Source organism: Taeniopygia guttata, chromosome 1 (assembly GCF_048771995.1).
Source record: "Taeniopygia guttata chromosome 1, bTaeGut7.mat, whole genome shotgun sequence".
Classification (NCBI taxonomy): Eukaryota; Metazoa; Chordata; class Aves; order Passeriformes; family Estrildidae; genus Taeniopygia; species Taeniopygia guttata.
In genome coordinates this window covers 105,613,707-105,625,885 of record NC_133024.1, presented here as the reverse complement: position 1 = coordinate 105,625,885, position 12,179 = coordinate 105,613,707, and the positions used below count along the sequence as shown (strand labels likewise).

The 12,179-nt window shown below is 34.1% G+C and overlaps 1 protein-coding gene across 16 annotated transcripts in view; it reads left to right on the top strand.

The window, feature by feature from the left end:
• Nucleotides 1–12,179, top strand: part of DMD (dystrophin) — a 1,135,802-nt gene that overhangs the window by 495,674 nt on the left and 627,949 nt on the right. For all 16 annotated transcript variants that reach the window (XM_072937290.1, XM_041719931.2, XM_041719926.2 and 13 more), the window contains 6 exons: nucleotides 1,214–1,359; nucleotides 2,293–2,505; nucleotides 4,863–4,976; nucleotides 6,096–6,251; nucleotides 8,638–8,808; nucleotides 10,701–10,883. In XM_072937290.1, coding sequence (XP_072793391.1) covers nucleotides 1,214–1,359; nucleotides 2,293–2,505; nucleotides 4,863–4,976; nucleotides 6,096–6,251; nucleotides 8,638–8,808; nucleotides 10,701–10,883 — 983 coding nt within the window. The remainder of the gene's footprint in view (nucleotides 1–1,213; nucleotides 1,360–2,292; nucleotides 2,506–4,862; nucleotides 4,977–6,095; nucleotides 6,252–8,637; nucleotides 8,809–10,700; nucleotides 10,884–12,179) is intronic.

Sequence of the window (12,179 nt, the reverse complement as noted above, 5' to 3'; positions counted from 1 at the left end):
AAATGTTACTGAATGAGATGGAAAATGTTTGGGTTTGTATTTCCAAGAATATATTACTATTGATTTCTGTGTACAAAAATACCTCACAAGGGAAGAAATTCTTGTCTTTCCTGGTACCAAGTCCTATATTGTTGTAAATCCCCAGATATATGTGATAAATTACATCAGGCAAGTCTTTTATGAGGAAAGTTTGCTATACAACGTGCATTCTTCACAAGAGAGATTGTCCTGATTTTGGGAAGTTGTTACGATGTCTGACTGTAAATATAAGATTTTTCACATGGCAGTCTGTTGATCAACTGAAAAAATAGATTAAAATCTGAAGTACATTCTGCCAAGCACTACTGTATGATGTAAGCAAGCTTGCACTTAAAAATTTTAACTGTGTTGTTTGTCAAAACTACTTTTTGGAAAGCTTTATTATTTTTCTGTAAATGTCTTTGTGAAACACCAGAGTAGGATACAGGAGATACAAATGTGTGCAACTTTTTTTTAGTTTTGATATTCTTCATTATTATGAACAAGTTGGAAATGTTTCAGTTCCAACCAGCTGTGCTATTTGTCTGCACATTTTTTCATGAGTATAGAGGCAACTGTTGTTGATGGCAGAGGGATTGTATCTGCTAATGAATTGCTTATGTGTGTGCCAGATGTTGTCTATTTGCAGTAGCTGTAATATTGACACAATAAGTACAGTTCAATAAAATTCAACTTTATTGCAGAAGTAAGATTAATTTTCTAAGCTTTTAACAGATGTCTTAAATGGAACATTTTACTTGAACAGAAACATTGAACACAGAAACATAGTTCTTAAGACATTACTGAAATACAATTGTAGGTTAAGTACAATGGTTTGTTGATCGCTGAACACACATAGCGTCTTGAAATAGTTGTCTTGGCCATATAAGTTGTCTTCTGACCTATAATAATGAGGTCAAATGGCACACAACTCATAAAATGGTAGAGATATCGGAAACATTAGAAGGAATGTGTTCATATTTCAAAATATTTTTGCTTCCAAAATTATCTTTTTATCATTCTGATACACACTGGGCCTGTTGCAATCTCTTGCAAAACAGCTGTAGACTTCAATAAGGCTTGGTGTTTTATCAATTGTCTTCTGTCAGCAAACCAAATAGTGAAGCAAAAAATTGTTTTATTTCCTTCCTTTCTTCTTTTATTTCCTTCCCTTTTTTTTCCCCATTGAATGTAGTTTTTGACAGTTTACCTCCTGCACACTACAAGGAGACAATGAACACTATACTTGTGTGGATGCAGCAGTCAGAAACTAAACTCTCCATGCCTCAGGTTGCAATTGCTGAATATGAAATCATGGAGCAGAGACTCAGGGAGTTCAAGGTGAGTGATCAAGCTGCGGGCAAAAATGTCTCAAATGAGAAGTTTAGAAGAACAGAACTGTAGTTTGGTACATGAAGCTGCTGAAGTCTGTGGATCTTGAGTAAATAATGCTCATTTTGGTTTTAGGCCAGGGCTTCAGGAGACAGTGGTTGCTTGCTTATATTGATTCCTGAAGTTAAGGAGTTTAAAATGGTGTTCACAAGTGAAAGCAATTTTATAAGATATTGAAAATGTTAAGGAAAAGCCCTTGTTTGTCCCCATGGTATATAAAATATTCCTTTGATGATAGTTCTGGTAGTGAAACATAGATTTAGGTGATTTCATTTTCCAGTGCTGGCATGAAAACGGTTCTGATTTGCAAAGTGTAGCACAGTCTTTTGACAGGTTTTCTGTCCAATTTACAAGTAGACAAATGTGGAACAATTTTGCCAGTGGGTACAAACCTTGCCTATATCTCAATGTCTGACAGAGTTTCTACTCTCAGATGGCTAATGAACATATTGGTTGATGCACATTCAGAAATAAAATGTAGAATATAGAAAAAAAAACAGATGAAGTAAATTTGGGCTGAGAATTAAAAAATATTTGAGAAGTTATAAAAAATGTCTCACAGAATCAGTTCTTTAAGTTTATTCTTTTTCTCTATGTTCTGGTTATTTTCTCTGGCTCCTTTCAAAGTGACATTATCAGGGCCATAGCAAATTCCTATCTCAAATTAATGGCCTGTATGTAGATCACATATACTAACAGGTATAAATACCTCTGGTTATATTCTAAGTTCAACTAAAACAAAAAAAATTATATTGTATGAGAAAAGCAATGGCAAATTGCTCAGTAAATTATTCCATTGCATGTTTTAGCAAAGATGACCTCTGTGTTTGTGAAATAAAGAGGATTGCCTAGCACGTGAATTACACTTGTTTTTATTCACAGGCTCTCCAAAGTTCTCTGCAAGAGCAGCAGAAAGGCCTGACCTATCTCAGCACGACTGTGGAAGACCTGTCCAGGAAAGCCCCCGCAGAGGTCAGCCAGAGTTACCGATCCGAGGTTGAGGTGGTCCTTGGCCGCTGGAAGAAGCTCTCGGCACAGCTGGCGGAGCATTGCCAGAGGCTGGAGGAGCGCATGACCAAACTCCAGCGATTCCAGGTGAATCACACTATTTCAGCCTCTACTAATACCTGGTGGCTGGTTGCTGTGGGAATAAGGCAGAACACATTTAAGTTCTTCCAAGAATTAACACCAAAGTGAGATGTCAAAACATGACAAAAAATTTATTTAAATGTCTGCTCAATTTTGATGAGTTCAAGATTTTACTTTGAATTCTGATTTTGTAGCTGTTTCTGACTATGTTTTTCATTAGGAAAAAGCTCTAATTTAATTAAAAATTGCAAATAGTGTTCCTCTACTTCTTTTTCAATGTAGCTGAAGCACTTACTCATGCAACTGAAGTAGCTGTACCATATTGACTTTAATTAATTCACTTACATAATTAAAGTCACCTGTAATATAGTAGTATCTTGTCGACATTTTCCAGAAAGCAGAAGTGTATTTCAGTTATTTAGAGTGGCAGCATTGGAATTCACCTGCGTGTCTGTACTGCTGCTTCTCACATTTTGCAGGACTGTTTCTCAATTTTTTCTTCTCATCCTCTGTCTGACATTTTTGCCCTTTCTTAACGACATTGCCACTGAGCATCACTAGCTCACCACAATATCAGCTGTGTCCTGTGGTGATTACACAGGGGGAAGCTGGAACTGTCCGTGTCCAGCACAGGACAGCACCTGTCGTCTCCTCACAGATGCCACCCTACTCCCAAAACAGTGTCACATAAAAAAAGCAGGGAACTTTGCTTAAGAAATTCAAACTTTTGTCTTTTCCCTCCCCTCTGCCTCCTAACTTTGCTCTGACCCCGTCACAAAATTTAGAGCTTTTCCCACCAGTCTTAAAAAGGTCCTGAACATCATGACTATGATGTAGTGTACAAAACAGTGTGAGCTGTCGATGCACAAATTTTACCCCTTATATTTATTGCTGAAAGCCCTCTGGTACACATCTAATATAAAAGTCATTGTCTTTTGAGCTCATTGAATGTCTTCTCATCCATATTATTGTTTTAGCTGCTGTAATTTATGGAATGCGTCAGTATGGGATATGGTGAAATCAGTGTTATAAACAAAATGCATTTACAATCTGATTAAAAATGAGAGTCATACATTTGATCTTCATTGGTAGCAAGAGACTAATCTCTTTTTAAGTAAATCCCACCAGATAAATATTTTACCACATTAATGAACTAAAGGTATTCTTGTAAAGGTATTAAAGTTTCATCATGAGATATGATTCTGAACTATTTTTACTGTTGGATAATGGGATGCACAGTAGATATTTCAACAGTGTTTTGGTGATTGCCATTCTGGAGTATATAGATACTTTTTGTATTATTATTTTTATTAATTCAGTTCATTTTCCATAATAGCCTGTGTTTTTTTTTAAGTATGTCAGTCACATTAGGGAAATGTTTCCTTTGGTTACTTGTCTCATAATTGTTACTAAGGCATATTTGTATACATTTTAGGACACAGTCTCTATTCTAGCATCCTTTTTTGTGCTTGAATTCAGCTTTACATTCAGTATGTAATATTGATATGTATTTCATTAATGATGAAAACTGTTTGATGAAAAAATGCTCTATAACTTGCTTCTAAAGTTTTCTTCCATATATCTATTTTATTTTAATTTGTGCATCTGATTACCAAAGATAACATTTTAAGCTAATTTTAAGTGGTATTTTTTAAACCTCACTCTACTTTTCAAGTTAATAGATTACCTATAATGTTGCCTGGACTGGTAGTATTTCCTCTTTTCGGGTATTTGATGTTCAGATTTTTTTGTTAACTGAAAGAGTTAAATAAAGGCTATGGAAATAGTATTCCTATTCTAATGCTAGAAACAGTAACTTAGAGACTCTGAAAGGACTCATTGAGTCATTTTATGGTTTTAGTTTCTGAAGTGAATCTTTACATTGGCATTTTTCATTCTGAATAGTAAAGGTGTTTTTGTGTGTTGTGTTCTGGTAGAAAAATAGTCACTAGAGCATATAACTTCCAAAGGGAGTCTGAAGTTTAAATGAAAGCACAGAACATTTGAGGGTGAGCCTGAATTAAATGCCAAGTATGAGTAATCTGAAGCTATAGAAGGAACCAATGAACGAACAAGCATGCAGTATATAAACACAAATGATATCTAGAAGGCATACATTTGAGAGCCATAAGGTTGTCTGCTCATAGACACATAAACTTGGTCAGAAATGGTCAAAGTGCAGGTTAAAGTGTTGATGACAGACCCAAGTGAAGTTGGTTTTATTTGTTTGCTGTGTTTGTATTTTCAGGCAGTAATAATGTTGAAATTACACTGCAATGAGTTTTAGTTGTAATGTCAGGATGAATTACACTCTTACCAGTCAGATTTTGTGTGATGCAATTAAATGTCTTTTTAATACACAGAATGACACTAGAACACTGAAGAAGTGGATGGCTGAAGTGGATGTTTTTCTGAAGGAAGAGTGGCCTGCCCTTGGAGACTCGGAAGCACTGGAAAAGCAACTTGAGCAGTGTACAGTGAGTATTACCTGCCTGCTTGGCAGTTATTCAATTCTTCTCTATGAGCTGACTTTATACTGTTTATTACTGTTCCTAAAAATAAATTCATTTAGGAAGGGGATTGCCTTCCACAGTGTATTTGAACCTTTTGCATGTCCTGGGTTTGAAAAAAAAATCACTTAAAATAAGGAAACTTTAATACCAGAAGGAGGCACAAAGTGACTTTTTTTCAAAATGTCTTTATAGCAGGATCACAACAACAAATATAGAAAATAATATGTAACTAGTCTCTCAAGTCAACTGTTTATTTACTTTGTTGAGCTTATGAGTGTTGAATTTTTTTAAAAACTGTATAATCTGTGCCAAAAGATCTTTTTTCTGTATCTGCTACTTGTGTGATTTACAAACTTTTCAGACTGTACAAAAGAACTTGCAGGTATTGTGAGTTATATCCATTCTTTTTTCAATAAACGTACACGTTCCAGGATGGAATCCCAGCAGATTTTTAAAGCATCATGAAGTATTGGTACTTCCATCACAGGGTTTACAAATTCTTCTTTCTGTCCCAACAGAGTGTGTAAGTGCAGTGAATCTTGTAATCCATGATGGGCCCTGTCTATATACCCAGTGGAATTTACAAGTTCTGTAAATGTTCTGGCAGGATGTGTAAATACTATGAAACACTGTGTATTTAGTGATCTTACAGAGCTGAAAGTTCTCTCATACTTTCTCTTAGCCATTATTTAAATAAGAATTAAGGTTATTTTTCACCATTATGATGGAATGTTCTTTCAGAAATGTGAATAAAAGATCTATGTATTTTTCATGTTTTCAACCAACAGCAGGGAAGCATTTTAAGAGATATATATACTATAACATTATATATGTATACATTTATAGTGCATACATAACATTTAAAAATTACATAGTTTTATTTGGTACACAACAGCTTGCCACATTACAGCTGCTCATTCCTTTTAAATTTCTTTTCATAGATAAGTTTGTTGATTGTGTTCATTTGACTGGAGATCTGGACCCCAGACAAGTCAGAATCTCATGCAGACACATTTTCATAGGGATACTATATCTGAAACTTTGTGTGAAATCTTCTTGCCTAAACTTCTGCTCTTCTTTTAGGCTTTAGTAAATGACATCCAGACAATCCAACCCAGTTTGAACAGTGTTAATGAGACTGGGAAGAAAATGAAGAGTGAAGCAGAAGCAGAATTTGCTTCCAGAATAGAGTCAGAGCTAAAGGATCTCAATGCTCAGTGGGACCATATTTGCCAACAGGTACCAAGTCTCCTGCTGTGACTGTTTTTTTATAAATTAATCATCAGGGTTTTCATTGGCAGAATTTGTCCTTCTATACATATGCAGTAGATATGAAACTGAATTTAGACATATTAATTCAACTAATATTATACAGAGTGTAATTTAGCCTGTAGCAGTATATTTAAAGTATATTTATTTATAACACAATATCTTACTCTTTTTATAACAAAGATATATACTAATATATTAGATCTAACAGCAGTATAATTTATGGCTCCTTCAAAACTAGATTTCTGAAGGTGTTTAGGCATTTGCCAAAACAATCAAGTTCTGTACTAAGTTTTATGTTTTCTTGTACATTGTTCAAATTGCATGCCATTACTCTGGATAAAAAAAGGCATTGAAGCAGTGAAGGGTTCATAATTGAATAACTCAGAATTAAGAGTACGTGCACATATGCATGTGTATAAATGAGTCTCCAGTAGTCACACAGATTTTAGAGAATGGGGCATAACAGGAAAGGGCAGTTCTTTTATTTTAGTTAAAGGCATTAATAATAAATACTTTTATAGAGTTTGGAAGCTAAAAATTACTCTTCTTTCACTGATGGCATTTGAATTCTTATTAATTATGACAGTTCAAATATTTTTTTTTCATGTTTTATTACCTTTAAATTTCTTCTTACTTACTCTTTTTCTTTACTCTTTTACTTACTCTTCTTCTACCTTTTTAATGTATATTTTCATAAAAGTGTTACCTTTTAATGAAATATAATATTTTCTTAACTTTTTATTATTCACTTTACATGTGAAAAATAGTCTCTCTGTATTTTTTGATAAACATTAAATTGATCTTTGAAATCTGTAAGACATTTCATTGATCAAGTTTTGTAGTCTTTCCCCTTTCACTCTTTCACTACCATGGAGTATTTAATTCCTTTTTTTTTTTTTTTTTGGGTGATATTACAAAAAAGGATGCCTTTTCACTTCTCACAGAAATTTCAAGTATTACCTTACAAGAAGTCTGTCACAGTTCTCTTTAGACTTCCCTGAAAATCTGTCTGTAATAATTTCATTCAGTACAAGACACAAATTATTCCATCCCAGTGGGCATTTCTAACACAACTTCTTCAGTAACAGCTATTAAAATATATGAATAGTAAATTAAATAAAAAAGCAGTTTGGTTTGTAGAGATTTCTTAAAAGACTTGGAAAAGTCAGCTTGGGTTGATATACATGCAGTTAATATGACTGTGAGAGCTAACAATTAGCAGTCATCATTTGCAGATCAGATACTCTTTTCAGGTGATAGCAGATTACCTTCTCTTCTGGTGCTGGGACTGAGGAAGAGACAATTTTGCAGAGCCACATTCAATTCTGCTTTTATACTTGCTGGTTGTTGCTCTATTTTGTTCTACAAATGTTAAACAACATTTCTGTAGAACAGCATTTATGTTTAACAGCCAGTGCTCAAGGATGAGTAACAAACCAAAAATGCCAGATATAAGACCAAATACTAAAAAACTTCTCCTGATATTGCTGAAGATAATGTTTACTGAAGCAGCACCACAGAGCAGAATATTGGAGCAATAAGCTCTGCAAGACCAATTCTGAGAAATGGCACCAATAAAACTTACTAATTTTGGTGCAAATTTCTTGATACTATTGAAAGATGGTAAATGCACAGTTAGGAACCATTTTGATATGTTAATGCACAATGAATAGAATCAGAGAATGGTTTGGGATGGAGGTGATCTAAATTATTAACTAGTTCTGTATATGAGCTGGATAATACAATTATATGACCCTCATTTAGTGATTGGCAGATCATTTAAGAGTAGTATTTTTCTCTTTAATATAAATAGTTTATTCCACTAGGAGATTGAGCTTTTTTCCTTACCAATTTTTAGGGTATTCACCCTTCTGAAATGTTCTTAGATGACTTAATCAACAGAAGAAAGATATGCATATTACTTTATTCTCTAGTGGGTTGCATTTGAACTAGTTAGGTCATCTGACTTTATAGCTGAAGAGCCTTTAGTTTCATCCTTGAATGTGCTTTCAAAATCTCCTGTGGTTATTATTTCTACATTTCACAGAAGATAATCCCTGGGAGATGTTCTTTTCCACAGCTGTTTCCTGATGACTTCAGCATATGGTGTAGATTCTCGTTCTAGTATCATTACAAACTCATTCTGCAGAGCCATGATTTGCTAAAAAGGATGTATACAAATGTAGTACTTTTTTGATTGTTTGTTATTAATATTTACCTAATTACTAGTTAACATCTGCCTAACAACAATTTTATTATTATAGGATTTAATTTGATTCTTCTCAGGCTAAAACGTTTTCAATTTGTACAGTATCTTTACTTCAAGTACTATGTAATCTTTTCTTTCTTGAAGGCCTATGCTAAGAAGGCTGCATTAAAAGGTGGTTTGGATAAGACTGTGAGTCTCAGAAAGGATTTGTCAGAGATGCACGAGTGGATAACACAAGCTGAGGAAGAATATCTGGAAAGAGATTTTGAGTATAAAACACCTGATGAGCTACAGAAAGCTGTTGAGGAACTGAAGGTAAAATATAAACTGATTCCTTGAGTTGTGTTCAAACTTATTTTTGAAGCTCTCATTGTAAAGAAAGTCTACTCTTTCTTTTAGGAAAATGCCTTTTCAGAGCTAGGTGGTTTAAAACAATTTCTATTTGGAATATTCTAGAAGATATATGATTTTCTTCAACACCACACTGCTTTTTTTTTCTTCCTATTTTGTTTATTGGCTATTGATTTGGATGTAGCTTCAACATTCTTTTAATTAAGGAATAATTCCTAAAATTTGGACGTGAGCAGCAGTAGAATGAAATCAGTTTTATGTCTTCTCTTTGCATTAGAATGAGCAGGAAAAAAAAAAGAAAAGGATATTAGGATGCATCTTGGTGTGTACTATACATGAATATTATGTCTTAAATGTAGGAATATAGAAACAGTATGTTTTGATCTCAATTAATAATGTTTCGTTCATGTGGGATGAACATGGCCTTTGAACAAAATGACTAATTTGTGATGCTTAAATACACTCTTGCTAAACTACTGGATGTGGGCTTATTTCTTATTTCAAAGAATTTTTTTGCCTTGTGCTATTCCGGAAGCCAGATTATGACCTGATTGTCATCATATACATAGCTTTGGCAACCTATTGAACACTTTGTTTTCAAACTGTTCATTTTGCATGTTTTTTTCTAGTGTTTAAGAGTTTCAGACCATACAACTGATGATCTCCTTATTTACTGATGCAAATAATTTGCTGCCAGTCAGAATACACATAATATAAGGAAATTTATGAAACAACTCAATTTTAAATGAGATAAATATCAAAATTAAATATCTGCTTTAGAGTTCTTTTTTAGTAATTAAATAGCAAAACTCAATTATATACATTGCACTGCATATTAAAACAGCTAAAATGTATAGTTTTATATACAATCACCATTAGGGATTCCTAGTAGATGTTCTGTACCCAGATGAAGTACAGCCATGTTCAGACTATGGCACCTTGACCTAAAAAATAATTTGATCAGAATTCTGTGTTCATTTTGCAGCTCATTTCTTCCCACAGCTTGAGAAGAGGAAAGTCGAGAGCAAACTTGTAAACTTCCTCTATCAATGGCAGCCTGATCACAGTTATTCTGGTTCATGAACTTATAGACCCAGAGAGGAAAAAAAGTGTTGTCAGGAATATGGTTTTGATTTTATGCTTTTTGGGCAGGGAGTTGTCACTGTAAATTCCTGTGAAGGCCCTTAGGCACTGATGTCAATTTTTATAGCATCACTATGTTTCCAGTTGTGATATGATTCCAGTCACAGACACCAGAAAACACTCAGAGGAAACAGTACTAGGTATGAAAATCTTTTTCATGAGACCACATAACAAGGGAGGGAGGGAGGAGCAAAAGTGTGGGATATACAATAGAGAAAAAATATTTTCTGTCTTTCTTTTTAAATGCAAGACAATAATATTGACAAGAAGTATCTTTTTTCTTTTTTTTTTGGCCATTCTTATGATTTTACCATTAAATCTGGATACATGAATTTGTAATACAACAGATTGTTTTTCTTTTTTTGGTCATTTGTGGTTCATAAGTTTTGATGCTAAAGGTGCTTGGAGCACTTCTGGGAGAGAAAAAAAAAGTACTGAAAGGTTCCATTAGTCTGAGAGCTCCAGAACACTCAATGGTTGTGAGATGCTAAATTGTATTGATTATTGTGTATTCGCAACAAAATTAAACAAAAGGTTTTTAGATGCATTCAAGATTATTTCAGAAAGTCTGGGAGTTAAAGGTCTTCTTTTGTATTTTGTTTTGTTGTAGTGCTGTTTGTGTGTCTAGAATTGTGTCAGAGAATTCTGATAGTTACTAGAAATAACTTCCCTTCTTAAATCAGGACTACATCTTATCTTTCTTTCCTTTCCAGAGAGCAAAGGAGGAAGCCCTGCAGAAAGAAGTGAAGGTGAAGCTTATTACAGATTCCGTGAATAATTTTATAGCAAAGGCTCCACCTGCAGCTCATGAGGCTTTGAAAAAGGAGCTTGATGTTCTAATTACCAGCTACCAGCAACTCTGCAGCAGGCTGAATGGAAAGTGGAAGACTTTGGAGGTTTGGTATCTTGTCAGTCTTGTATTTATAGCCCTTCTAGCTGCAGGAAGTAAGGTGGAGAGCACAGCTGTATTATCAAATAGGATGGTGGATAGCCCAGGGCTATCCTTGCTTTATCAGCCATGTATTAAATACCCCATGCTATGAGCTACACACAAAGTTATTTTGAGATATCTGCTGGAAAGTTGCATTGCAAGAGAAGACTGCGACACGGTTCTTAGGTCAGAGACAGCAATGCCTGTTCCAGGTTCTTATCCCATCTGAGATCAAGCCAGGAATTTGGCTTTGTAGCAGCCCTGTGATGTTCCCTTCATCAGCTCCTCTAGGCTTCTCTGTTCCATGGCTAAGGATTTGGACTGAGCGGCCCTGGAGCTGGTCAGGTGATATTATCTCAGCATGGGAACAGTACGTGCTCTGCTGACAAATTGAATATGTCTCATGCATTTTGAGTTGACCCTACCATTTTTGCCAAGTCCATTGCAGATTCTTGCCATGGGACATGGTATTAAGTATCATTTTTTGTTGTTAATGTTGCAAGAGCAACATTAAATTAAAAAAATAAATTTTGTTTGTGAATAATTTGCAAGAGCTTGCCTCATACAGGAAGATAATGTACCAGAGTAAAATTTATCTAGTCTCAATTTTACTGTGGAAAATTAGGTGTGTGATCTAAACTGGTAATCTTTATTTACCCTGATCATTGATAATGTGTTGTTACATTTTAACATCCCTCTATAACCCTCATTTGGTGTGAACAAAGTTCAGTGAGATGAATTGCATCTGGGAAGTTAGATCTGCCACGAGTGTAATGCATTTCAATAACATTATTTTAACTTGTACCAAAAAAAAAAAAAAGGAACAAAAAAGATTATTTATGGATCATTTAAATGTTTTGTGTATAAAGTGCCATTTTTATCTGCTTATTTAAGTATCTTCAGGCACTGTATAAATAAAATATTAGACAATAATTTAATTTCAGGAGAATAGGAACATTTCACAACATTATGTTTAGTACTCTAGCACATAAAAGGTCTATAAATTGCACTAAATGTGGTTTAGAATTATTTCCATAGAGATTTCAGTCTGAATTCTTTAAAACTGACATTTTATGGACCTGTGATTTAAGCAATTAATATACAGAAGATATAAGGAATCTAAGTGCATTTTTATAATAAAGACATAAATTTCTAACATGGGTCTTTAAAAATTCTGCTCACTTTTATATTTATATAAGAAAACTTTACAGAAACCATATAAAATGGATAATACATGAAAATGAAGATTCAAGTTGTGTTT